This window comes from Bidens hawaiensis, unplaced genomic scaffold (assembly GCF_021521415.1).
Source record: "Bidens hawaiensis isolate Kalapana, Puna unplaced genomic scaffold, B.hawaiensis_p1.1 tig00010796_1, whole genome shotgun sequence".
Lineage (NCBI taxonomy): Eukaryota > Viridiplantae > Streptophyta > Magnoliopsida > Asterales > Asteraceae > Bidens > Bidens hawaiensis.
In genome coordinates, this window is record NW_027491829.1 from 193,121 (window position 1) to 220,933 (window position 27,813).

Genomic DNA, 27,813 nt, shown 5'->3' on the forward strand with positions numbered 1-27,813 from the left:
CATGTTCTGCTTTTCTGAGTTGTGAGTTGAAATGCAGTTTGAATTAGCAACTTGTATGTTTTAGTTACCTTTACTTTGAAGCTAAATACTTTCACATGGAAGTTAATTACATATTTTAATTAGCTACTTTCACTTTGAAGCTAATTACAAGTTTTGCTTATTTTGACTTTGATGCTAATTGTATTATTATTATTTTTTTTAGTTCCACTATGAAGTTGATTAGCATGTGAACTAAGTTTAATCGATTATGTAAAACCATTTATAAAGATAACAAATATACATTTTTGTGCCGTTTAAAAGTTATGAAATAGAAGAATATTAATAAAATACAACCTTATCAAATTAATCACCCTTTTACTTTTAAAACTCAACTAATCAGGGCACTAAAATCAATGTTTTTATAATTCTCCAAATCATTTTACACACATACATATATAGGACGCTTATCTGGTACAAAACAAATTTCGTTTTAAGATATGTAACAAGCAATGAAAAGACGGCATGTGATGTGTATATGGCATGCATATGATGGGCAAAGGACTCAATACCCAAGATAGATGAAGGCTTGGGATCGCTAAAGCAATTTTTGCGACACTTCTTTTTTTGGTACAAGAATGTCTTCTTGAGGCGTTTCTCAATAACATGTAGGCTTTCTTGTTTTGTGGGAGTCCCATCACACACCTTACGGAGACTATGAGATGGCGTTGAGCCCCGAAGGGCACGTGTGTTAACAGTTTAGCAGTTGTTGTGGCACTTTGTTTAATTTTTTCAACTATTAACCTATAATGTACACAAACCAAATTATTTCACTTCGCCTCACTTCACAACGACATTTAACATTTCACTCCCATCGCATTATATGCAACTGGGTGTGAAATGTGAAAGTCCAACTGTTTATGTATCACATACGTGACACTCACATTTCATGTCTCCTACAATAGATGACCTTATGAAGACTATGAGCAAGGTTGGCTCGTGGGACAGCGAAAACAAGTTAGGGTTTTAGGCCCCAAATTAATTAAGGCCCCCAAGTCTAAAAGAACATTATATATAGATATTTTATAATGGGTAAAGTAAACTCAAAGTAATGTATTAGTGTTGTGATAGGCTTGGTTGCTACTAAAATATATGTTGAGTTCAATTCTTTTAATAAGCAATTTTTTTTCTTAATAATTGTCTTGAAAAGGCCCCAAAATCTTGTTTTGATTTAGGCTTTCACATTCGTTAAGCCGGTCTTGACTATGAGAGGGCGTGAGGGTGCAGATGTGGAAGGTTTAGCTGGTGTGTGGGCACTTCCAAATACCCATAATCGATTTGTTTTAAGTAGGAACAAACTAGAATGACCTCACCTACATGTGAGCTTTTTATAAAACGAGCCCCAAGCACATGCAGTTGAGACTTGAATCTCCACGTACAATTATTTTAAAAGCAACACCATACATGATTGAATTAATTGTTTATAAATTTGATATTTGTATTATACATTAAGTGCTTGCATTGCATTAGAAAAACATATGAAAATACTTATATGTTTATAATAAAACAAACAACATAATTACGCGTTACGTATTCAAATTATTTATTCTTTTTAGACTATGTTATGTTAGTTGGGCTTTTTTTTCTTTTTTTTTTTAAAAGATAACACGCTCATTTATCATTAAAATCAAAACGATTACAATAAAGTGGCAGGCAAACGGGCAACAAGCTGCGCCGCAACCCCCTTTTGAATAGCAAAACCAATTCTACTAAAAACAAAGCGTTGGAAAAGAGTAAACCATTTAAAATTTGCCTTGGACGTTCCTGAAAAACCATACTATCAGCTCACTTTATTTTTTAATATCAAAATATAAGAAAGAGTAAACCATTTAAAAAAATTTCCCGTCTACTTTCTTAATAAATATAGTATCCGTACATCTATTTAAAAACTGATAAATCTAATTCCTAGTTACCAAAAAGTGTGTCCCAAAGCAATACAAAAGATAAGAAACCAACCAATAAGAACTTGACAACACATCTACCTTAAACAACACCGGTTTTAACGTTTTCAATGCAACTATTCTTCTTTCCCATCCTCTCCTTTTCTTATTATTCTTCACACCCCTCCATTTTTTACACCTTTAAAATCATATTCCAACATATTTTAATATTCAAAGTATTCCCGAAATGTTGTTTCAAATCGGTCTGCTAAAAGCTCCTGATTTAATATTCAACATGATTTAATTATCATCTATATATTATTAATTTATTATATATCTTTTACAGTTGTCTTCTTTCCAACCCTTTATCAAAATAATTACCACATTTAAGATTTCGAGTAGAATTTACTCATTTAGTAAATTTTGAGGCTATTTGAAAAGTGAAGTGTAAAACAATATATAAATATACTTTTCCGTTGCTTACATATATATGGTAAGAAAAGATATTATTATGGTAAGTTATAGATGATAATACACATAATGCATACACCAAAATAGAAATAAACCTAGGAAAAAACATTCTCCTGTGTCTTACTCTTAATCGTTATCTTCTTAGATCTTCTTAGATTTGCTTTTACTTTTATTCTTTGCACTTTAAAAGCCAATTGTTTTTAGGGTTTGTGTAAGCAGTGAGATGGGTCGAGGACGGGTGCAGCTGAAGCGGATCGAGAACAAGATTAGCCGACAGGTAACATTCTCCAAGCGAAGAACAGGTTTGCTGAAGAAAGCTCATGAGATCTCTGTCTTGTGTGATGCTGATGTGGCTCTCATCGTTTTTTCTACTAAAGGCAAACTGTTTGAGTACTCAACTCACTCCAGGTCAACTAATTGTCTTCTTCTTCTAATTTTATGTCTGTTGTTTTAAATGTTTAGCTTAAAATACATGCAAACCAACATCAAGATCAGGCTTTTATTTACCTCAAATCTGTTTTATGATTTATTTTAATATTATTTATTTATTTATGTTCAAGGTTTCAGGTTCTTCTTTTTTGGTTTTACTTTATTAACTTTTGGACTGAAAACCCTAAATCTAAAATAATATTTTGTGTTGTTTCTTGGGGTTAAATTATTTATTTTGTTATTGTGACATAAATCCTTTAGTCGCTTCTCCTTTCTGCATGTATCCAAATTCAGAAACATCTATGCAAACCACACAAAATAATATAGTATAATATATATTACTATAAGTGATTAATTACTCCCTTTAACTTTGGATGGATATTGTTAACTTTATTTTCTGGGTAGTGTACGTACTGTTTTATTTATTAAAAAAATGGTTTTAGAAAAAGTTAATTTGATAATTAGCTGTGATGTTGGAACTTGAAATTTTTCTTGAGCTGTGTGATATACCACTTAATTGCTACTTACATATGACAGCCTTAAAACATTATCGTACTAAAATTTCTTCAAACTGATGAGTTGAAGGTTTTGGAAACATGATCAGCTTTAGTTTAATTTGTTGGTACATAAAGGTTGTGTCTTAGACTAGCTGTAACTGTCTAGCTTATTGCATTCAAACATGAACAAATCAAAGCATAGTAAAACCCCCTTTTGATGCAACAAGAAAATGTTAGTTGAAAACTTATTTATTATCAAGTGGCAGGGGCGGACCCACATAGTGTGGATCGGGGTCCCGGACACCAATGTTTTTTAAAAATTTATTAGAAGCGGTATATTAAATTTTTTGAGGACCCCATAAGATTTAATACTTGGAACCCATACTATTAATGTTGATGTGGTCTGGTGGAAAGTCCCTTGTTTTATCTTTGAAAGGTCATGGGTTCAAGTCTTATTAGGCTCAGTTTTTGGTTTTTTGTGTTAATTTTTAGTGTTAATCAATCATTTGATTGCTAATGTTGCAATGATAACTTTGGAAACATTCAAACACCTCTAAAATACATATCATTGTTTTCAACTTTATGCATGGTTTTCTTTAGAAACATTCAAACACTTTAAAATATCAGTTTTATTTATCACTAGTTTAAGTTAATGGTTTTCAACACATGCTTATGAAAGGGTGGATCTAGGTTCTATCTCAAAAATGTTTAAGAAAGGGAAAACAAAGTGTTTATGTGTCAACCCGACCCATTTTGACCCGTTCAGGTAGTGATGATTGAAAATAAAGTTTTATTATGATATTGTTTTTTATTATGTTCTTCGCCTCGACCCGACCTGAACAACGACCGACCCGAAAAATTTGAACACCGAAAATATGGGACCCCATTGGCAAAAAATCCTGGGTCCGCCACTGTCAAGTGGAATTATAGAAAAAGATTTTTCAACATGTTACTCACTTTGTTGTTTTAAGGATTGTCATATGTAGTCTTTTACAGTTCATATGAATCTTACTTGATCAACATCCTTGTTTATTTCTTATGCTTAATTATGGCACATATATAGTCAGTTGATCAAACTTTCTATAGAATATAAACATGTTCCGACTTCCAAGTTATTGTCATGAGTGAGAAAGTGAAGTGCCATATTGCATAGAAGAAAGTTGTGTTTAAGAATTTGATCATACATAATTTATATCAGGTTTCCCACAGCATACCAGTTCATCTTAGAGATGTCTCCAGATAGTGAGATAGGGGTTTATCAAGTGAAAATTAGTTTTAGTTCTATAAAAGACTTTGGTAAAAGTAGTAATATAGAAAGTATATAAAAAAAAACAACGTAAAAGATCACGCACATAAACATTTATTTGTATTTGGTACATGATTGTATGTTTTGGTTTTTGCTCTAAATTAACTAGCTTTTGAAACACACTATGTACTTGATGTTAGTCTAATCGGTCACTTTTCACAAACTTACACAAGATTATACCAACACTTAAGTACTTATATTTCATAGATTCTTTTTTATAAAATTGAAGACAGAGTTCTGTCACTCATTCAATTTTTGCTGGCTGTTAAAAAAATGCAGTTTTTTTATATGTTATTTCATAAAAAAAAGCTAAATTTTGAAAATTAAGTTTAAATCTTTTGTGGAAACATATGCATAATAACCTTTCATTAATATTCCTTGTAATAATATACAACTGATATGGTTGGTTATTTTGAGTTTGAATTGCTTTGATATAAGAAACTATTATACATGAATATCAATCAATTCTGTACATTCTTTAAACATATTCATACATTTAGCTAAAATATGTATGGCATAAACTCGTGTTGGGAAAAATGTGCCGCAACAATTAAGCAAACTTGTTAGAATTATACACTTAAGGGTTGAAAATTTACTTAAAATTAAGTAAGAACCTTTGAAGACATGTGTGGTATTACTATTAGGTAGTGTCTGACCTGATTGCTCGAAATATCCAAACCCGTTTATTTAAATCATACCTGTAAATATTTATTTTTTAAATTTGTCCTTATATAATATAGTAATCAACTAATCTACTCACTTTCTAGGTTTTATATTTCTAACTTTTCTTGGATAATAAACTTATATAAAAATAAAAATAGTAAAAAATTACTTTGGAATACCAATGCATTTTTAACAAACTAACGTATATTCCTCATATATGACGGGTAATGAGTAATTGGGTACCCTAGATATATAAAACACGGTGTTACAAACGATATGAGACTAAAATGACCGATATACCTATCCTATTGCAATTCATAGTTATAAGAGTTCAAAGCATAATTTTAAATAATGCATTATGTTATTTATTAAAAGATGTTATGTATTCATAATTTTCCTCCAAAATCTTTAATTAAAATCTCAAAATCAGTTGGTGTCAATCATAATTGCAATTCAAACGAAAAATTCGTCCCCGTGGCATTAAATGTTTCATGTAATATATCTTATATTATCTTTTGAAAATTGAGTCTTAAGAAACTTCATTTTGCTTAAGCAAGAATCATATGATGGTTAATGTTGTTATATGTAACTAAATTTATTTTAATAAAACTTTATATAATTGGCTAGATTGATGAAAATTGTTTAATACTTTAATTTATAAAGTATAAGGAATACTTAGTTATAATAAAAACATTTAAGAGGATATATATTTATAATTTCATTGTTAATGTAATCTTCAATTACCGTATTTTTTTCATACCAATTAAATATTTCAGTTTATAAAATTTGTTTGGCCGTTCAAATAAAATTATATATTTCTATTGAAATTTAGATAGTTTTTTTTTAATTACATTCATTCATAAAGATATTTGTTTGGTGAAACTTGTAGTATATTTAAATCCATCCCTACAGTTTTATGTAAAAAAAGCAAACAAGAAATGATTGTCATTGTTCTATTTTGTCATCAACAATACATATCACCATACTAAAGTAGGGGATGATAAAAAAAACACAAAATATAATGTGATTCACTTGATATATAATGTGATTCCCTAGATTGACGCATTAGGTGTTGGTGATTTTAGTGTCATCAATGTCATTTTAGGAGCTCTAAAGTTTAGTAAAAGGATTATCTTACATAGAGTTGCATACAGATCTTTCTTACTGTTGTTTAGTTGAAACATGCAGCATGGAGTCAATTCTTGAGAGGTATGAAAGGTATTCTTATGCAGAGAAATTGCTTACTGCTCCTGAAACCGAAACACAGGTATAGTATATATAAACACATCACTTCTGCTATAAGTTTTTATATATATACTGTGAATCATAAATAGACCATCCATTTATTTCATATCCAACAAAATATGTACAGGCAAGCTGGACTCTTGAATCTTCAAAGCTCAAGGCAAAGATAGAAGTTCTTGAGAAAAACATAAGGTAGTCGCTGTAAAATGTCTTCAGTAGTAATTCTCAAATGATAAGTTGTCAAATATGATTTAGGCACTATGCTGGGGAAGAACTAGACCAATTAAACCTTAGAGATCTTCAAAATGTGGAGCACCAACTCGAGACAGCTCTTAAGCGTATACGAACAAAGAAGGTAACTAAAAATTAAGTTACTTATCTTAAGCTTTCTGGTATATAAGCAATCATATAATTGTTCATCGTCGTACTTTATTTGTGCAGAACCAAGTCATGCATGAGTCCATCTCCGAGCTTCATAAAAAGGTAACTTATTGCTGCCAAACATCTTAAAAGATGTGTTTATAATAAGACATGCAACTTATTTAAAATATATACCATGTTTGACGACAGGAGAGGACGCTGCAAGAACGAAACAACTCACTCTCCAAAAAGGTACTAGATATAGTCTACAGGCTAATTAAGATAATTTATTTTCTAATTGTTTGAACTTGGCACAGTTGAAAGAGAATGAGAAAAACAGTGAGCAACAAAATTCAAGGTTAGAGTTACCTCAGCCACAATCTGTTCCTTCTTTTGGAACCAGCAGGTACATATACTCATATTCTCTTTTTTCTGCACATGTGGAATAGTAGTTTTTAATCAGTTTCGACATCTTGCAGTGGGCCGATCATCGGAGCAGCTATGAGAGAGGAGGAATTAGCTCAAACTCATGCGGTATCCACCACTGTGATGCCGCTATGGATGATCCGCCACATTAACCAATAAGATCTAAAAGGCAGTCAAATTGAGTGTGTTTTTAAAGTGGTGAAGTTTGGGTTTGGACAATTAATATGTTGGTTGCTGATACATAAATACATCAAACATTATCGGTTCCACTATATGATATGTTTAAACACTGCCAAATTTGTACTCCCATTCTGGAATATGCATCCGATATGGCCTCAACAATGCTAATAATATTATCAGTCACACTTCTATTGTTGTGCTGACCTGAATATCTGTGGCGTGAATGCGTTTTGATACTTTTATTTATAGCGGGTCTTCTTTTAGAAGAGTTGATGTCAGGTGATATTGATTGATCAACTCAACCATATCGCTTTCTTGTTTGTGTTCATATATTTCATTGAAAATTACTCTAGAAAGTTTTGGTCTACAGAGTTTGTAGTAATGTCGGATAAGTTTTGGTCTAGGGTGTTTTTAGCCATGAAGATTAGTTTTCGTACGAAGCGGTTTAGTAATGCCGCTATGTCCAATAATGGTATCTAAAGATCAAAACCTTAACTTTCTAGTGGCAACTGAAAGTAGCTGAATGATAATGGGAGTAGTTGGCATCGCCTAACCCATAATCGCCATTACAAATGCTGTTGTCTCTACTTACAAGAAAACGACAAAAACAAGTCAATGTTCGACCAAATGTTGCAGGCCACACAAACGTATAAAAAACGTTCTTTTAATACAGGTTACAACTGTTACTGTATATACTAAATATCAATTTCAACGGCTGTATGTATCTACCAACCAGTTTACATGATACCAATTAGGAGTCTACTACATTAATACAGCAGATCCATGTTTCTGCATGTTATTAAATAATAAATACACAGATTAATGTCATCCAATGTTGAAGTACAACATTAACGACTACATATAAACACAAACACATTAGCCAATGATGAATGACAAATAACAGGAGCTTCTTTTTCGTTAGTTTAACAATCACAAGTTCCACCATCACGGCGACCTTCCCTACAACGATAAAAGGGTTCAGAAAACAGTTCCTTACTAGGTTGACATTTATGGTCAGACATGTATAACAATGTATATATACCTTAACCTCTCACAAAGGCGCGCCAAAGCATCAGAACCAGTTCGATAAGCAACATCTTCAATCATAGAAGCATTCCATGGAGTCACAGTGTCTGCAAGCCTAAACTCACACAACTCCTTCAAGGAACACGCATCTGTAAGTACTGCTGAATGACCGCCACCAGCCGCCAGCTTCCTTACTTCACCAACACACCTATTTCAAACTCAAAAAAGCATCAAGTCAAGGTCAAGGTCAAAGTCAAAGAAGAGAAAGAGAGAGAGAGAAGGGGGTATATATTACCAGTCAACTGGAGACGGGTACCAAGCATAAGTGCACTTCTCGTTAGCCGCTTGGCCATAGCTATTATAACCCCACCCATGAATTCTACCATCTTGAGTCGAAACCAGAGTGTGCGAATGGCCACAAGCCACCTGTTTCACACCATACGGCAGGACCAAAACCGGCATGTTACGGAACATGGTTCCAGAGTCACTAGCCGCCAATGAAAAGTACCCGGTCTGAGGGCCCACTCCTAGTTGACCAGATTGACAACCACCCCAGGCATATAAAGCTCCTTTTGCAGTCACAGCACATGTATGCACACCCCCCGAAGCTACTTCCTTCACAAATATCCCATTAAGTGCAACCACACGCCTTGGTATTAACTCTTTGTCCTCTGATTGGAGTGAATAATGCCCAAGTTGGCCCATGCTTCCCAATCCCCAAGTGTAACTGCAATAAACGATAATTATCTAAGGGATATATAAAACCTATTTCATGAACGGTCCATTTGTAATACACTTACACCTCTCCGTCTTCTGAAGTGGCTGCCGAGTGGTACTCGCCACATGAAACTTGTGTAATCTTTACAAGCTCGGGGGCTTCATCAAGGAACTTAGCATACGCGTTTATAACACGAGCCTTCTGAAGCCCTTCACAAGTAACACCTCTCCCAAGTAGACCGTATTCATTGTAACCTAGTTAATCACAGTGTGTAACAACTTTCAAAAAAAGAGTTCCAATATAACAGAATTAACAAACGAAAGTTCAAAAGTTGTTAACATATATACCCCAAGCTTGGAGTAGACCGTCCTCTGATACTGCCACAACATGCACAGCACCACATGATACTTGACGAATAGCCTGATTGATTTAAAATATATATCAGGAAAACTTTAATTAAATACTTTCCTAATTTGTAATGCTTAAGTAGGTATATGTTTACCGTGTCGGGAGAAAATGCTCCCCAGAATATGCGTGGATGGTTAGATCCCTGAAAAAGATTCAAAGAAAATGTAGGTACAACATAGAAAGACCATAAAGTAATTCACTTTTTAACTATCGAATCCAGAATGCTAAAAGGTAGCTTTTAATGAATTTGCAAGAATGTTGCTTAGTTTAAAAAAATTAATTCCTTATATGATCCGTGTTAAGTATTAAACAGAACACAGACCTGATTTTGTCCCCAGACCCAAAGTTTTTTAGAAGAGTTTGTCCCATTGCTTTCACGGGGCTCTGCAATAGCAGCAGTACAATGTGCTCCACAAGACACGGATATCACACGCTCGTTCTGCAATAGTTTCACTTTTTTAGGATGTTTTCTACTCATTTCAGTTCCGTCCCCTAACTGACCAAACTCATTTGCTCCTAACCAACCATGTAACTGAGTTAAGTCAAGTTAACCTTAAAAGGAACATGAGCATACTAAAAAGTTACCACAAACCGATTTTTATTTTTTTTGCAAATTGAAGGATGATTACGGTGGCTAACATATTAAAAAAAGCGTAAAGAAGTGTCTAACATTCTAACCCCAGGTAAAGAGGGACCCATCAGAGGCAACCGCAGCAGTATGCTCTCGACCGCAAGCCACATCTAACCACCGTGAATTGGCTCCTGCGGGACACCCGAAAAGTTCAGGTGGAAGCTGTTTCGGGATCCTTAAGCTTTGTTCTTCACACTTTCGCCCCGTTTGACCAGACTGATTATAACCCCAGACATAAAGTGCACTCTTGTTCGGGACAAGCACCGGTCGAGTTTCCCCAAATATTTCATCGATCGCCATTTAATCCCGCCCCTGATCACCTAATTATAAAGAAAATCACTAAATCCATATGCAAAAATCACATTACAATCATGCATTCCCATTTACTTGTCAATTATGAATAAATCAAAATCCACAAAAATGAACACAAATTAAAAAAAAAACCTAAAACACACAATTCTCAAATTGTAAAACAAAAAGATGGGAAATATAAATACCCTTTTCAAGATTTCACAACAAATCACTCAAATTTTCTTAGCCCCAACAAAAAAAAAACCCTATACAAGAGCCCGATAAAAAATAATTATGAACAAAATCACTTAATCTATATGCAGCAATAATAATAATCATATTACAATCATGCATTCCCATTCTCTTGCCACTTATGATTAAATCAAAAGCCATAAAGATGAACACAAATAAAAAAAACTTAAAATACATAATTATCAAATTATAAACCAAAAAGGTTGGATTTTTAAATTCCCTTTTCAGAATTTCACACTAAATAACTCAAATTTTCTTAACCCCAACAAGAAAACCTATACAAGAGTTTGATAAAAAAATAATTATAAACAAAATCACCAAATCTATGCAATATTACAATCAAGCATTCCCATTCCATTGTCACTTATGATTAAATCAAAATCCATAAACATGGACCCAAATTAAAAACAAAAAAACCTAAAACACACAATTATCAAATTGTGAACCAAAAAGACTGGACTTTTAAATACCCTTTTCAAGATTTCACAATAAATTAGTCAAATTTTCTTATTTTCATAACCCCAACGAAAAAAGCCAAACTGGGTATGATCAGAAATGAAATTTGAATCTATGCTGATTGAATCTTGAAAATAAAAAGGCTTAAAGGAATTACCTTTGACCGGAGAAGATCAAATAAGGATAAGATTTAAACAATGGGGTTGACGAAGAATGAATGTTGAAGGTCCGAGGACCTTGGGGGGGATTAATAATAATAATAAACGGCAATGGATTCGTTTGGTGGTGTTTGTATGAATGAATCCTTGATCGGAATAATGTGTGCCGAAGATTCTTCTAGACCCTTTGGGTTTGGTTTATATTATATTTACAAACCCTCTTATTTATTTACACTTTTAACCCTATCTGGTTTAGATTAATGCTAGTTCAAGCCGAAACATTTGAGAAGGGTATTCAAGTATGTGGCTAGTTACAAAAAATGCAAGTGTTTTAAGACAGATTCCGTAGTGATACTCTGTTATTTTAATAATTTGTATAATCTTTCTGATTATATAAATGATAAAATAGAAGGCTTTGTTAAGAGAAATAGAAAGGTATCGGTCATAAATGTAACAAATTTTTTTTTTTTAAATGAGATGATTCTTTGAAGAGCAAGGATTTATATATTTTTGTTTGTTTTGTTTTATTATAAATAATTGGTAGCTGATAATCAAAACATGATTATCAAATCTACCAAGAACCAAAACACCTATCAAATTTGAAATAAATAATATTTAATTTGATTATATTTGGTAATTTTATTAACATCAAACAAATGCCCAAAAACAGACCTTAGAACTTACAACAAAACAACAGTCACCCACATAAACATAGATGATTATAGCAGTCAAATTTACAACTTACGACATAAATGTGACATATACTTCAGCAATTCAGCCATAAACTATGGTCTTATTTAATCATCTCTATTACTTTGTAGAAGCACTAAAATAATTGAATACTCTATTTTTCCTTCATCCATAGATTCCAAAAAAATTTGAAAAAAAAAAACGATCTTATTTTTTTTTTAGCTGCTCTAGTTAACTCCAGAATAATAACACACGCCGAATACTTATAACAGACACACATAGTAGGTTGAGGTATGAAAATAGACACTTAGTGTCACCCCAGGCTTTGAATGAGCTTATGGTCCTGTTAAATAAAATAAAATAAAAGCTAAAACATAAATATCTGAATTATATTAGATAAAATAGGTGCTTCACAAATTTTGCACTTTGATCTTGAAGATCAGAAGTTGCAATCCACTCAATTGAAGGCTTTAATAAATATGCAATGCAAGCATGAAGAAAGACCTGCTAGAAGGTTCATATTTGAAAGACAAATAGGTAAATTTGGTTTAAATCTCACTTTTAAGATGAGGGGTTAAATAAAACACTTAAATCAATTTAATTTTGACACGAAACATATATTATAAAAAAGAATTAAAAATAAAACGGGTCAATGGGGTTTCATTAAGTAAATTTCGTGTTTGATTGAATAAAGGAAATTTTATGTTTGGGAATGCAAGTGTAGCTAAGCTTGACATGTGAAACTTTAAATTTGGCTGCTTTATTAGATATGCTCACAACCCATGGCCCACATCAATTTTAAATATGAAAGTACCAAGTTTGACTTTTTTAAGTCAAATTATAAAAAAGAATTACACTGATGTTTCTTTGCCATAGTCAACCAACTGTGTTGTCCATTATTATAAGTGTACCAACCTTCCCATTATTCGATCGTCATCCTTGCAATCCTCTGCATTATAAGTGTACCAACCAATTATATGATATATGCTCTTATCTTGATCGACCCATTTTCATAAACTTGCAATCTCACAACCCACATATTCATCCAACTATTAACATTGAAGATTGGGTCTTTTTATAATCTACAAAATAAATTAACATACTGAATAAACACTAATTGACCCCGGGCAGATTACGGATAATCTGGGGGTTAAATAGATGTTTCCCACGAAGGTTGGTTCCGGCAAAGATGGTTCTTCTGATGACCTGCAAAACAGACACCGTAAGCTCGTCACTGAGAAGGGGGGTACCTCCTTGTGACCACCCTCCGGCGTGAGAATCAGACTAGATTGCTCTTGAATATAAGTGTATATTAAGAGAATGACTAGAGCATATATCAGGTAATATATCAAGATATGAGATATGAGATAAGATCAGATGTAAGATGATAATACCGTTCCAAGGTGTTGGAGTATTTATAGCCGAAGGTATGTTTCCAAGCAGGTACAGCCGGCTGAATAGTGTTCCTGTTCTGCCAACTGTGGGCTACGCACATGCCATGCTGGTGGTTGGTGGGTAGGCAGCGGCTGATAGTGACCAGGCCGGCTGTGTACTATTCCTGTTCCACCAACTGCAGGCTATGCACGTCCTCCGACAGGTTGGTGAGTAGGCAGCGGCTAATAGTGACATACAGTACAAGAGCGTGCTGCTCGCCATACTGTTGTCAGTGAGCTGTCGTATCTTTGGTCAGATATTTTGTCCATACCTCGTCATGTACAGTACAAAAGATCCTCCAGTATCGTACGGACTGGCTCATTTGGGCGGGAGTTTTCCCGGCTTTGTGCGGGAGTGTTCCCGGCTTGCTCATCTCCTCTTCAGGTGACATTACTGAATTATTTAAGAGTTAAGTGCCTTGTGCGTGTAGCCTTGCTGCGCGGGTAGCCTTCCCTGATGGCTAGTATCCGTTGCTGCGGGAACAGGCGGAGTACGTCGACCATTGGGAGGCTTTTCCTGCGGGAACAGCTTGCGTACTGCGCATAAGGACGTCACGTCTCTGAGCATGGTGGGTCATGCGGATCCAGTTGGTTTCTGCGCAGACGTCTCTCTTCAAGGTGAGTCTTGCGAGTTTAGCCTTTGCGCAGACGTCCCTGTTGAAGGTGAGTCTTGCGGGTTCAACTGCGCAGACGTCCCTCTTTGAGGTGAGTCTTGCGGGTCCAACTGGGCTCTGCTGGGACCTACCTCTTCAAGTCCCCCCAGTCCAATGTTCTTCTCATGAATTGTTAATAAGTGAGGTGAACTTTTGGACTTAACCAAAGGGTTTTGAAAAGGGTTTAGTTTTAAGGTTTTCCATGGGGATTCTTCCCGCGGAAGTCCTAATGTCACGTGCAGAAATTCCCGACTTTTCTGCTTGATCTTTGGGTATGATGCGGGTAGGTCTGTAACCTCCTCGCAAGTCAGGAGCGTTGAGTTCCACTTGTATAGATTCTCCCTGAGGTTTTGGTAGTTTTGAACATAGTGATCAATTATGTTAAAACAACCAATTCCATCTTGGAGCTTCAAACAATCTAGTTCTCGACGTTCCCGCTATGCGGGGATGTTATTCCCGTTTCCGCAAGCATGGCCCAGAAGATCCTTCTTGGTTTCAATTCCCTGCGGAGTGCTAGGTATGTGAAGGGTTTCGCCTTGACACTGTACCCGCACTCGTCTTATAGTTACTTTACTTCCAAGGTATTCCTGGCTTCAATTCCCTGCGGGTGCTAAGTATGTGAAGGGTTTTGCCTTGACACTGTACCCGCACCCGTCTTATAGTTACTTGGTTGCCGAGGTATCTTTGGCTTCAATTCCCTGCAGGTGCTAAGTATGTGAATGGTTTTGCCTTAACACTGTACTCGCACCTGTCTTATAGTTACTTGGTTGCCAAGGTAAGGGGTATAGTCCCGCTTACTTTTGAATCTTTTTGACTTGCGTTGTAAACGTTGTATGACTTGCTCACGCATACTTTAGTTTAATTTAGCAATTTTCCAAGTGTTTTGAACAAGTTAACCGTTCGACGCGCGGTTGTCAATAGGTTAGTTCGGTTTCCTCTATCATGATTTGTGCGGTTAGGACCGGCACTTTCATTTAGTGGAATGACTGAACTTCACCTATAACTAACCTGCGTGAAGGTTGTCAGCTGTTTTTTGTGCTTACGCGGGTTTTGCCGCCGTCCACACGCAACGATTTCTTCACACTTATGCGGTGAAAACCGGCATCAGTGTTTTGAATAAATTAACCGTTCGACGCGCGGTTGTCAATAGGTTAGTTCGGTTTCCTCTATCATGATTTGTGAGGGTAAGACCGTCACTTTCATTTAGTGGGATGACCAAACTTTACCTATGACTGACCTGCGTGAAGGTTTGCCGTTTTTTGTGCTTACGCGGGTTTTGCCGCCTTCCACACGCAACGATTTCTTCACACTTATGCGGTGAAAACCGGCATCGGTGTTTTGAATAAATTAACCGTTCGACGCGCGGTTGTCAATAGGTTAGTTCGGTTTCCTCTATCATGATTTGTGCGGGTAAGACCGTCACTTTCATTTAGTGGGATGACCAAACTTTACCTATGACTGACCTGCGTGAAGGTTTGCCGTTTTTTGTGTTTATGCGGGTTTTGCCGCCTTCCACACGCAACGACTTCACTTATTTATGTATGCGGTGAAGACCGGCATATCAGTGTTTTGAATAAATTAACCGTTCGACGCACGGTTGTCAATAGGTTAGTTCGGTTTCCTCTATCATGATTTGTGCGGTTAGGACCGGCACTTTCATTTAGTGGGATGACTGAACTTCACCTATAACTGACCTGCGTGAAGGTTGCCGTTTTTTTGTGTTTATGCGGGTTTTGCCGCCTTCCACACGCAACGACTTACTTCCCCACTTATGTATGCGGTGAAGACCGGCATATCAGTGTGGAAAGTTAATAAGTATAAATGTAAGATCATCAGCGTCAATGTGATAAGGAGAATCATTTCCATTAGAAGTAGCTCTGGGCCTTTTCTTTTACAAGTTTGGAATTGATCTACATGCAGACTGTGTAATTGAGCTCCCTTCCATGTTCTTAGGAGTGTCATCGAGCCTTTCGAGCCGATTTGCACTTGGTTCGGAATCTCGTTGTTTACGCAGTATGTAGTCTCCGACATTGAAGCTGCAGTTTTGTTCGTGTTTTCCCCAACTGGGGTTCTACACGCATTAGCCTGCTTAGCGTTACGCCACTAGGTGCGTGAGCGTTCCTTGGTTTGAAGGTTTCTTCGAAATTCCTTCTCGGTTGGAAGTCCGTTTCCTTACGCTTCCCTTTCGCCCTATGGCGAGGGTTTGCGTCAGTGTCGGATTCCTCCGAGTACTCGCACTCACTACTCATGTTGAGCTGTTGAGTGCTTCCAAATTCGTCAGCCTGTTGGATGGAACGTAAGCGTTCGTCCAACTTAGCTTGGAATTTCTTCTGACGTGCTTCCGCCCACGCTTTAACTTGTTCAAGTGTTTGGCGGGGGAACCTCGTCTGTCGTCTTTCCGCCTGGGTATCAATGAATCCCAGGGGATGATTATTTACTACACTTGCCCCGGCTTGGGTAACCGGGGTAGTGTTCGTAAAATTTACTGCACTTGCCCCGGCTTGGGTAACCGGGGTAGTGTTCGTAAATATTGTGTACTTGCCGGTGTTCCCCCCAGTGGCTGGGGTTGTGGTTACCGGGGTTTCTTGGTCACTCGTTGGCCTTGGCAACGGAGTAACCTTAACCATCTTTCCAGAAGTTTGAAAAAACTGAAAAAGAATTAAGTTCTAGCTTTTATGCACGGATTGTGCCAATGAAGAAACACTAATTGACCCCGGGCAGATTACGGATAATCTGGGGGTTAAATAGATGTTTCCCACGAAGGTTGGTTCCGGCAAAGATGGTTCTTCTGATGACCTGCAAAACAGACACCGTGAGCTCGTCACTGAGAAGGGGGGGTACCTCCTTGTGACCACCCTCCGGCGTGAGAATCAGACTAGATTGCTCTTGAATATAAGTGTATATTAAGAGAATGACTAGAGCATATATCAGGTAATATATCAAGATATGAGATATGAGATAAGATCAGATGTAAGATGATAATACCGTTCCAAGGTGTTGGAGTATTTATAGCCGAAGGTAGGTTTCCAAGCAGGTACAGCCGGCTGAATAGTGTTCCTGTTCTGCCAACTGTGGGCTACGCACATGCCATGCTGGTGGTTGGTGGGTAGGTAGCGGCTGATAGTGACCAGGCCGGCTGTGTACTATTCCTGTTCCACCAACTGCAGGCTATGCACGTCCTCCGACAGGTTGGTGAGTAGGCAGCGGCTAATAGTGACATACAGTACAAGAGCGTGCTGCTCGCCATACTGTTGTCAGTGAGCTGTCGTATCTTTGGTCAGATATTTTGTCCATACCTCGTCAGGTACAGTACAAAAGATCCTCCAGTATCGTACGGACTGGCTCATTTGGGCGGGAGTTTTCCCGGCTTTGTGCGGGAGTGTTCCCGGCTTGCTCATCTCCTCTTCAGGTGACATTACTGAATTATTTAAGAGTTAAGTGCCTTGTGCGTGTAGCCTTGCTGCGCGGGTAGCCTTCCCTGATGGCTAGTATCCGTTGCTGCGGGAACAGGCGAAGTACGTCGACCATTGGGAGGCTTTTCCTGCGGAAACAGCTTGCGTACTGCGCATAAGGACGTCACGTCTCTGAGCATGGTGGGTCCTGCGGATCCAGTTGGTTTCTGCGCAGACGTCTCTCTTCAAGGTGAGTCTTGCGAGTTTAGCCTTTGCGCAGACGTCCCTGTTGAAGGTGAGTCTTGCGGGTTCAACTGCGCAGACGTCCCTCTTTGAGGTGAGTCTTGCGGGTCCAACTGGGCTCTGCTGGGACCTACCTCTTCACATACTTAACTCTATAGAAGCAGTGAGAGGAAAGTGGCAATCCCAGATCATCTTACATAAATCATTCAATATAGATTCTAATAAGAAACTAAGACATCTATAGAAGCAGCGAATGTTTTAATGTGAAAAGAAATTATCTAATGCCCGTTTACCGTACTACAAAAACAAAGAAAGCATTATTATTTTAGTTTAATCAAATTTAAAATCTTATTCAGGCCATAAAAATAACATCCACCCACCCACAAATTTACATGTAACAATACAAACGATTTGCTCCTGATACAACACTCACGAGAAACATACATTCAGATTCTTCATCTTCCACAATTTGATCTCTACTGATTTCAAAGATTGCTAGAATTCTCAATATAACCATGCAAAAATGTTAATCCGTAGTCTCAGATAATTCCGAATTATTAGTCAGGTTCAAAACAATATCAACCATGTTTTGCCAATCATAAAATTTACTGATTTTAGGGAGAAAAAAATATCAGAATTCGCCTAAAAAAACGATAAACAATCCAAAAAATGTAATTAGTCAATCAATTGAAAAATCGAAAAATTGATACAACCAAAATCATATTACATACCTTGTAGAAGAGATCGAACGATGATATACTAAGTTAATGTTGCAGAAAAAGGCACCTGCATGGCTGTACCTGTTCATCAGAATTAGGATCTATTAGAGGGTCATTGCTCATAAGAAATTAGGGTTTATTAATGGAGAAATCGTACAACATAACATGAAGAAACATTCAATTGATAATGAATATGATTAATTATTGCAGAATTGAAGCACAGAACATGTGTTGATTAATCTGTTTGAATTGAGAAGATTACTGATTTAGAGATGACTGATGGTTGTGATAGGGTTTGTGAGAGATTAAGCAGTAGCAAGATTGTTATTGGTAATCCGGGCTGGGTTAAAAGATACAATCGGATCCCATGTGATTTTAATTTGATGCCTCTGATTATTAGTCATGCCATGTGGATAAAATTATGCCTCCTAATGCGATGTGGCAAAATAAAGAGCTCTTATGCATTGTAAAATATAGGTTGCAAAAAATCCATTCTTTTATTATATAAAGAGAAGAGATTAAATGCATTTATTTATTTTTTTTTCAATTGTGTAAAAAAAACAAAAGGAAAACTATGACCCTTTTGATAATTTTTCCTTATTTAAAAGTCAAAGGTTAAAAGTCCTACTGGTTAAGTAATTTGAACGTTAACCCCTTCAAATTTACAGGAGTACCACTTAAGTCCCTATATTTTATTAGCCAGTTTGCAGTCCACGGCCGGCTATGGTGGTAGGTAAAGTAGTTGACAATGAACGTATTTATACCCCACAACCAATCCCTTTGTATCTCTGTATTCAATTCATCAACTTTCAACTGCACAACATATTTCTAGGTAAGTCTTTCTCTCTCAATCTTTATCATCACCATATGCTGTTTTTATCTTCACAATAATCAGTTACAGATTTCACCTTCATGATCATATTATTACTCGCCTTTGTTCCGTTTTAAGTGATTTACCGTAACTAGGGATGAGATCAGTACCGAACCCGTACCTACTAATACATAATTTCTAGAAAAGTGTGCTATCGGTACAGGTACATGTACCGAAAATAATGATACTGAATTTCTAGAAAAGTGGGTACAAAATCTATCGGTACGGTACCAAATGCTCATTCCTAACCGTAATTACCCGTTAAAAAGCGAGTCTGTTTGGAATGAGAAATTATTAATAAACCATGTTAATTGACCAGTAATTTATGTTCAGAAATACACCAAAATAATGGCTCAATCAGCAACTAATGCAGAGAAGAAGTTCATCAAGATTGATGTGACTTCAGACAGTGTATGCCCATGGTGATTTGTGGGCAAAAAAAATCTAGACAAAGCTTTAGCTTCATCGAAGGACCAATACGATTTCGAGGTTCGAATTCTCTCCATTTATCCTTACTTTAAGCTGTTTTGTTCGGTTTCGTTTATTCCATCATTTCTGCAGATTAATTGGCACCCTTACTTGCTTGACCCTTCTGCACCTAAAGAAGGAATTAACAAGAAAGATTTCTACAAAAACAAGTTCGGTTCTCGTGCTGATCAAATACTTGCCCGTATGACTCAGGTATCTCACTTTGCCTTCTCTTTCTTATATTCACTTCTAATTTTATGTTATTCGGATGATAATATACAGCCTGTAAACGAACCGAACGTTCATGGTCTGTTCGGTGGGAAGTTCGTTTATGTTTGTTTATTTAGTTAAACAAATGAATATGAACACACCTATTGTTCGTTTGTTTATGTTCTTGAACGTCCGTTTATGTTCGTTCATTTATGTACGCTTAATTTTTAATAAATACACAAGTAGTTATATTTACGCAAATACAAACACACCACAAACTCATTTAAACCACTAATCATGATGAATATTTTGAATAAATCATGTAAATTTAACCTAATTTAGATGTGTTTTTGGATAAATTGTGATGCATTAGACTTGCTCGTTTGTGTTCGTTAATGCAAACTTATGCTCATTTGTTTTCGTTTATGCTTAGTCAGTTATGGTCATTTGCGTTTATTTATGTTCATTAAAGTCTGTTTATGTTCGTTTACGTTTATGAACTTTTCTTTTAGGTTTTAAACGCACGAGCACAAACATGCCCATTTTCTTAATGAACGAACACGAACAAAAAAATGTGTTTGATCATATGTTCATGTTCGGTTAAAGTTAAATGAACGAACACACGTTTATTGCAGGTTTTTAAGGGACTTGGATTGGATTATGATGTGTTTGGCCTAACGTAAGTTCTCTTATCGCGGTCTGAATTATAATTACTTAAAGAGCTCATTTAATGTGTTTTATTTGGGAAACAGAGGAAGTTCCCTGGATAGCCACAGGCTCATACTTTTTGCAGGGAAGCAGGGGCTTGATAAGCAGCATAATCTTGTGGAGGAGTTAATGAGTGGGTATTTCACACAGGGGAAGTTTATTAATGACAGGTAATCTTTCACACTTTATAATATGAATTTTATGTCCAGAAAGGAAAAAAGAAACATAATTTATTAATATTGTTTCAAATCCAGGGACTTTCTTGTGGAGTCTGCGAGGAAAGTTGGTATAGAAGGAGCGGACGAGTTTCTTCAAGATCCGAACAATGGGCTCGAGGAGATCAATGAAGAACTCGGGAAGTACTCGGCTAACATATCGGGTGTCCCTCATTATGTGGTATGTAGCTAAGAAAATATGATTACTAAAACAGTTTTGGTTTCGGTTACAGGATGTTATATAACTGAATGTCTGTTTGCTTGTTGCAGATTAATGGAAAGCATAAGTTGAGTGGTGGCCAGCCTGAAGAAGTATTCCTCAAAGCTTTTCAAGTGGCTGCTAACTGAGTCATTTAAGTTGTTCTTATGCAATATATGTGTGCATGTGTGTGTAACTTTCACTTTCTGAAAACTTCACTTTTAATAAATTTGGTACTCATGGGATTGTGTTCTGTTTGACAATTGATATTTAAACAAACTACTTTACAAAATCAAAATTGATATGTATTTCACAAGAATATAAGCTCATTTTACCTGTGACAGGCATGTATTATGCAAGAAACTTCTACAATAACTTATGAGTAGCTTGGGACACCTTTGAAGAGAACATAAAATATATTATAACAAGAAAAAAGAAACAATATTCATCATAAGAAAAAACAGCCTGTGACGAAACTAAAATCGAGCAATTTTCCAATTTTTTTACATGAAAGAACACTTGATAACATGTGGGTATTCACAATGAATTTACAAGCTGTTGTCTTGATCTCTTAATTGTATTCATTTCTTTACGGGTCTCAGATTAAGCCTCAATAGTCTCATCAAATGCCATCACCTACAGAAGCCAAAACATCCACAAATATTTACTCAGTGGCGAAGCTTGGACAAGAACGCTAGGGGGTGGGTTCAAATGTATAAAAAATTTCATAAACAGGCGCACAGGGGGAAGGCTCAATTTTTTGGTTGAAAACGGGTAAGTTTACCCTACGTACAAAAAATTTCGGGCGAAACACAGGTAAATTTACACTAATGCGCAGGGGCGGGGGGTGGCCCTGGTCCTCACTATGCTTTGTATTTACTCACAGACAGTTGCATTCAAGCACATAAACATATATAAGAAACTTTTACCTTGCCACAAACAGGGCAGTTTTCACTTCTTTCCATCCACTCGTATATGCAACTGAGGTGAAAATGGTGCGAACACTTTGTAATTATCTTAGGGTTTTCTGTAGTGTATTCTGCAATAAAGAATACAAAAAACAACGATAAGTGTATATATTATAAAAGGTAGATAATTATTCCAGAAGTCACCTTCAAGACATGTTGGACACACGTCTTCATCTTCAGACGGTGATAGAATATGTGCAAATCCAGTTGCCTCTTTTGGAGATAAAAGCTTAATGGAAGACTTTGTGTAGGACCCTTTTGTTTCGTCTTCACAAGTCGAGTTATTATTCCATTTGCTTCCAGCACATAACGGATCCGTCTCCATATCACTGTCACTTCCTCTTAACAGGTCGCCTTCTTCCAGTGACGGACTCGACCCTTTTTCCCGTCTTGAAACCAGTCCGTCTCTTTGAAGACAAATATACCTCGGGTCAACATCATACGGTAAAGGTCTTGGCGGGGCCCGATAAACACCAGATAGTGAGCTATCAAGTGATGCCGATGAGTTAAAAGATGCTGTCCCTTGCATTGATGAAGGGCTCTGAAGCCTCACATGCTCATCTCCTCTTTGAAATAATGATGTGTACTATTATTCAAACAAAAACATATAATAAATTCCATAAACTTAATAACAAATTAGGAGACTTTTCATAAACACTTATTAGTTATCACATACCAAATATAAGAAATTCTGAAGAAAGCATCGAAGGCAAATGCAGTTTCGGTATACAGAACTGTTGGGATTAACATAATCTTCACAGTCGTTATGCAAGCAGCAACAAACAGCACCCATGATGATACCTTTAATGCAGGTTAACTGCTAATAAGATTTTATACCAAAACTGAGAGAGGACTTGAGGCTCGCAGAAATGTTAACGGCTCTGCGGACCAGTAAACCCTCTCTGTATACGCGTGAATTAGTCAAGTGATTACTGATTCAAATATGCTTCGCCACCTGCAACAAAACATGTACACATTTATAAAAGATTGTTCATTCAACATTGCAAAATCAAGAAACAAGAAACAGAGCATACAGTTGCAAATCCAGTAATAAATCAACATGTTAATCTTCAGTAAATGACCCCTTTAAAAGATTTCAAAAACCCATAAAAGTTATCAAATTTCAATAATGAAAAACCCTAAAATAAATAATAAATAGTATACTTGTTGTAACCACAAAGCACAACTAGGTCAAAAAAATTGAAACTTGATCTTAATTCCTTAATACCCAGATTGGGTATGAAACAAGTTAGCGTTTTTATGCCAAAAGTCAATCTAAAATTAAACCCTTTTGAATTGATTTTAAATCTTGCAAACAAATTCAAGAAGGAAATGAACATCGACCCAGAAAAACCCATTAAAATCTAATAATCTTGAATGAATCAATTAATCACAACAATTAAGAATATATTATGAGAAATTAGGGTACCTTATATGAGTGAGAGAGGTTGATGATTTGATTAAAAGCAGAAATCTGGAAGTTTGATTGATAATTTGGGATTGTGATGTGTGATATCATAGCATATATATCAATCAGATGATTACGGCAAATTGTTGAGCATTTATTTGGATTTTACGGCGACAAAGACTACGCGCTATCAAATGAAATGAAATGAAATGAAATTAAATTAAATGAAATATTATTATTCATCTTTTATGTATGTCTATGGGGTCATATACATACAAACTTATCTTTTACAAAATATACATTATTTATTTTACTTTCGGCATTGGGCAAACTTATAATAAGCTTAAATAAGTTTTCTAGTATTGGAGCAGGTTACAGATTTATATAAAGATTTAGTAACTATAAAATCAATTTTAAGTAGAAAATCAAGCCGGCCGTAAACTTTTGTTCTGATATAACGATCGTTGAGTACCCGTTTTTTCTTTACGACGATTAATATGGAAATACAACTTGCACTAGCAAGGTGCTAGGCAAAGAGAACAAATCGGCCTAACTGTTTGACATGTTATGCATCGGAATTACACCAGTAAAACCAATCTACTAGTTTTGTTTTTGCCTTGTTTTTTATCCATACAAATGTGTTCAATTTTATTTGGTCTATGACTTTTGACGAATGCGAGTTTTGATTGTTGAAAACCTTTTCTTTTCCTGTCTAAGTGAAGACCATAGTGTTGCCACTTTGATCGTATGGAGTAATTCTTTCTTGGTTTATCAACATGTAGGGAATTTGGAAAAAATGAGCAAAACTTTTATCGTCTCTGTTTTGGTAACTGACAATTGCCAAAGTGCACTTCTTTGGCTAAACCATAGGAATGAAACAGGTGGCTATTCGACTCCTCTTCGTGCCCATACCAAACACATGCCGGTCAGTTGAGTTGATTTCCCTCTTCACGAGTGTGTCTCTTGTTGAAGCCTACACATGACCGCCTTCCAACCAAAGAATTCCACCTTTTTGAAATCTAACTCGATTGTATGTGTATGTATTCTTGTTGAGAGTTTTTTTTATTTGATTCTCACCATTTATTCCTTAAAGTTGTCATATGCAGGGGTAACACCCCAAATATCACATCTACAAGACAAGGGAATCGCATTTACCAGATAGAGATAAAAGGACAATCACGATCAACAGCTACAAAAGTAAATGAGTGATCCACAAGATTACACATGGAATGTACTAAGATGGTGACATGTTAAAGTCACCCCCCCCCCCCTCTTCCCCTCTGGCAACACACAGGTAGACGGCTAGACGCGATCACATCTCTCTATTTATAGAGCTATATATTATAACCATGCGATATATATATCAATATATCATAACTTTACACTGTTAACTTTGCCATATCTAACTCAATATCTCTCTCAAATCTACTACTACATCATAAATTCAGAAGTTAATCATGACCTAAATACATCTTGGTTAGGGGTTTGCTTAACATCATATACGGTATACCACATATAAGTACATTATCTAATTGGTACTATTCACTGTTTAAAATTGATTTGTATATTTAAACATCTCTAGAAAAAAATGCTCAAATTTAAATAACAAGAAAATAACTTAAGGCCCCCAATAATTTCTAGTACGCCTGTTTTGATAAATATTTTGTTTTTTATTAAATAAATGTTTTGTTACTTCGTCAAATCAGTGTTAACAATGATTCAACCATGCAAAAACAATATGATAAAACAAATAGTGTAGTAGGTTACACCTTCCATTATTGCAACGAATCACCTTATTCATAGAAGGGGTTATTATTGTCATTTTTCTAAATTTGTTGGAATGAGATTGTAAAGTTGACACCGACAAAGCCGAAATGACTCGATGACCGCAAGTGGTATATATATCTTTTTCGTCTCTTTTAAGTTTTAATAACTATGTTGTTGCTTTCAATCCAATTTGGTGAGAACACCCCTCTCTTAATTTTCAATAGCAAAACAAATAAATATTTCAATGCTAATCATGGTTATAAACTACTTACCAATGTTATCAATGACGGATCTAAAAGAAAATAATTTGAGTGGTAGCGTAGTCTAAAATTTTTTTGTTTAGAAGTAACTAATGCATAAAACGAAAAAGAAATATATTTCTTTTTGGCACTAAAAATGTTAATTCGCCAAGAAAGTTGAGGGATAGCATGGACTACCCCTCAACCTATGCTGGACCTGCCCCTGACTGTTATGTTGATAATATAGTAAATTTTTGAACAATGACTTGTGAGTTTTTTTTTTAAAATTTATTTAACTAAAGATCGATCTATACATTAATACATGTATTTGAAAAATGAAATAAAAGGCAAGAAACGAGTTTCAAATTCGATTAATTCCATTTTAGTTTGTTTTTTTTAAATGAATACAAAATGGCGGATTACATTTTTGTGTCGTTACTATTACTTCAAAAACTCATTAAAGCTCTTCTTTTTACGAGTTGCAACAAGTAATCCTTATTTATGTGGCTTGATTCCATCTAAATCAAAAATCCAAATTTCAAGTTAAGAGGCATTTAGGTATCGAGAAAAACTGAACATGATAGTGTAGTTTTGGGTCTGTCATATAAAATAATACGAATGTACAAATAATAGTTATATTTATAGCAATACAAATAATTATTTGTGTCCAGATAAGTGAAAAAACACATATTCACTAGATTTCCAACTTGGTGTCTATTTTTTTCCTTGTCCTTTTCTTGGTTATTTCTGGTAGGTGCACCTATTTCATAATCACCTTAAGCTAAATATGGCGGTATATGTGTATTTCTCTTTTGACATTTTTCTAAAGATAATAATGGGTGATTTAGTTTAACACCTTTTTCTGACAAGAAATTTCAAAACATTCATTAACAGAAAGTACGTTAATGTAAAGCATAGTATACGTTAATGAAACTAATATAAAACATAATTAAAATAACGCAAACATAACACGCAACGATAAAATAAAATAAATTAAAATTTTTACGGTAGTAGCTTTCTGTTTACTAGTGTTACTATCTTTTTCACATGCACGTCTAATTTTAGATAACTTTTTTATTATTTTTGTTTTTTATTTATATATATTTACCAACTACTTTCTTTATAACTTCTACTTCAGCCAAAAGAGTATCATTGGAAGGTCTTCATGGTTGATTCATAAAAATTTCAGAATGATTAAAATTATGTCTTTAAAACTTTATGCGTTAGAGCTTAATTAGGTATTCTACCTAATTTGCTAAACAACTTTAAAACATTCAAACTTGGTAACTATTATTTTGATTTGTACGAGAACTCACCAACTTTCCGTTGTCACGATTACTTATTAGTATGTATTTCTTTTAAAAAGATATATGATTAAATAAAAAAGGATTTGTCATGAAAACTCACTTTGTACGAGGTTAGTTGTAGAAAATTGTTTCCCCTCTAGTGCTTAAATCACTTCCATTGGTGAACCTTTGATGAGTTGAACGTCCCACTTTTTTTTTTTGAAAGGCAAACAAAATTTTTATTAATATACTAGCAAAAAGCTAGCACCGCCAATTACAATTACAAGAGAAAACCGGGCTTGACATGACCAAGGCCCACCACCAAACAACAAGAACAAGAACAACGACTTATTACAACCGAAACCTGGTCCAGTCCTCCCACGCTAAACCTTTCCTTTTAGACCTATGCTTGATCCATAGATAACCAAGAGCTTTAATCTCTTCAATCAAGCATTGAAGGTTAATCGGCTTCCCATTGTGGACTAGGTGTTCCGTTTCTTCCAAAGGCACCACATCGTGATTAAACAAACCGCATGGAACACTTTCGCTTTTGCTTTAGGTAACGTAGAAAATTTATACAACTCAACCAAATCCCGAACACAAAAAGCAAAAGTCGGAGGTACCTTACACCATTGGGAGATCAAACACCACGTCATTTGAGCAAACTCACATGAAACAAAAACATGTTCGACCGAGTCCTCATCCTTCTTACATACCGGACAAACCGTAGAAATTACCGGGATGTTTCTTCTCGCCAATACGTCTAGAGTAGGTAATCTATTGATTACAGCTCTCCAAGCTACGAAACCCACATTCTTCAGGATCCAATTATTCCACTAAAATACGAGTCAGGCATGTCACACCCCAACCTAAGGCGGAAATACCGAGGCGTGATCCGATTGCTTACAGCT

The 27,813-nt window shown here is 35.6% G+C and overlaps 3 protein-coding genes and 1 pseudogene across 7 annotated transcripts; 2 read left to right on the top strand and 2 right to left on the bottom strand.

Moving 5' to 3' along the window:
* The first annotated feature begins 2,548 nt into the window (after nucleotides 1-2,548).
* Nucleotides 2,549-7,561, top strand: LOC143536383 (agamous-like MADS-box protein FUL-L). Of its 2 annotated transcripts, XM_077030387.1 has the most exons (8): nucleotides 2,549-2,795; nucleotides 6,471-6,549; nucleotides 6,655-6,719; nucleotides 6,783-6,882; nucleotides 6,969-7,010; nucleotides 7,098-7,139; nucleotides 7,205-7,293; nucleotides 7,367-7,561. In XM_077030387.1, the coding sequence occupies exons 1-8, from the start codon at nucleotides 2,611-2,613 to the stop codon at nucleotides 7,470-7,472; spliced, it is 708 nt and encodes a 235-aa protein (XP_076886502.1). In that variant the 5' UTR covers nucleotides 2,549-2,610; the 3' UTR covers nucleotides 7,473-7,561. The 2 variants fall into 2 exon arrangements, with proteins under 2 accessions (XP_076886502.1, XP_076886503.1); XM_077030388.1 differs by lacking the exon at nucleotides 7,098-7,139.
* Nucleotides 7,562-8,218: 657 nt separating this feature from the next.
* On the bottom strand, nucleotides 8,219-10,613 carry LOC143536403 (ultraviolet-B receptor UVR8-like). Of its 2 annotated transcripts, none has more exons than XM_077030405.1 (8): nucleotides 10,324-10,613; nucleotides 9,968-10,161; nucleotides 9,740-9,787; nucleotides 9,585-9,657; nucleotides 9,320-9,491; nucleotides 8,815-9,246; nucleotides 8,536-8,727; nucleotides 8,219-8,448 (listed from the first exon to the last, which is right to left on the bottom strand). In XM_077030405.1, the coding sequence occupies exons 1-8, from the start codon at nucleotides 10,574-10,576 to the stop codon at nucleotides 8,439-8,441; spliced, it is 1,374 nt and encodes a 457-aa protein (XP_076886520.1). In that variant the 5' UTR covers nucleotides 10,577-10,613; the 3' UTR covers nucleotides 8,219-8,438. The 2 variants fall into 2 exon arrangements, with proteins under 2 accessions (XP_076886520.1, XP_076886519.1); XM_077030404.1 differs by having other exon boundaries at nucleotides 8,219-8,453.
* Nucleotides 10,614-19,764: 9,151 nt separating this feature from the next.
* LOC143536405 (uncharacterized) lies at nucleotides 19,765-21,528 on the top strand (annotated as a pseudogene). The gene is made up of 6 exons (XR_013135878.1): nucleotides 19,765-19,923; nucleotides 19,996-20,115; nucleotides 20,748-20,791; nucleotides 20,865-20,990; nucleotides 21,075-21,216; nucleotides 21,306-21,528. The product of XR_013135878.1 is annotated as an uncharacterized LOC143536405 (transcript).
* A 154-nt stretch (nucleotides 21,529-21,682) lies between these two features.
* LOC143536404 (E3 ubiquitin-protein ligase At3g02290-like) lies at nucleotides 21,683-23,248 on the bottom strand. Of its 2 annotated transcripts, none has more exons than XM_077030407.1 (4): nucleotides 22,875-23,248; nucleotides 22,347-22,788; nucleotides 22,164-22,273; nucleotides 21,683-21,870 (listed from the first exon to the last, which is right to left on the bottom strand). In XM_077030407.1, the coding sequence occupies exons 1-4, from the start codon at nucleotides 22,950-22,952 to the stop codon at nucleotides 21,838-21,840; spliced, it is 663 nt and encodes a 220-aa protein (XP_076886522.1). In that variant the 5' UTR covers nucleotides 22,953-23,248; the 3' UTR covers nucleotides 21,683-21,837. The 2 variants fall into 2 exon arrangements, with proteins under 2 accessions (XP_076886522.1, XP_076886521.1); XM_077030406.1 differs by having other exon boundaries at nucleotides 22,879-23,246.
* Nucleotides 23,249-27,813: the final 4,565 nt, after the last annotated feature.

What these genes read in the sequence shown, in the direction of transcription:
- LOC143536403 (XM_077030404.1), bottom strand. Translation starts at nt 10,576, where the DNA reads ATGGCGATCGATGAAATATTTGGGGAAACTCGACCGGTGCTTGTCCCG. An exon ending in GGGTCTGGGGACAAAATCAG is followed by an intron (nt 9,788 to 9,967) that starts GTCTGTGTTCTG and finishes AATCTTTTTCAG; the next exon opens with GGATCTAACCATCCACGCAT. An exon ending in GAGCATTTTCTCCCGACACG is followed by an intron (nt 9,658 to 9,739) that starts GTAAACATATAC and finishes TAAATCAATCAG; the next exon opens with GCTATTCGTCAAGTATCATG.
- LOC143536383 (XM_077030387.1), top strand. Translation starts at nt 2,611, where the DNA reads ATGGGTCGAGGACGGGTGCAGCTGAAGCGGATCGAGAACAAGATTAGC. An exon ending in TCTCCGAGCTTCATAAAAAG is followed by an intron (nt 7,011 to 7,097) that starts GTAACTTATTGC and finishes GTTTGACGACAG; the next exon opens with GAGAGGACGCTGCAAGAACG. An exon ending in ACAACTCACTCTCCAAAAAG is followed by an intron (nt 7,140 to 7,204) that starts GTACTAGATATA and finishes AACTTGGCACAG; the next exon opens with TTGAAAGAGAATGAGAAAAA.
- LOC143536404 (XM_077030406.1), bottom strand. Translation starts at nt 22,995, where the DNA reads ATGGGTGCTGTTTGTTGCTGCTTGCATAACGACTGTGAAGATTATGTT. An exon ending in GTGTCCAACATGTCTTGAAG is followed by an intron (nt 22,274 to 22,346) that starts GTGACTTCTGGA and finishes TCTTTATTGCAG; the next exon opens with AATACACTACAGAAAACCCT. An exon ending in ACTGCCCTGTTTGTGGCAAG is followed by an intron (nt 21,871 to 22,163) that starts GTAAAAGTTTCT and finishes TGGCTTCTGTAG; the next exon opens with GTGATGGCATTTGATGAGAC.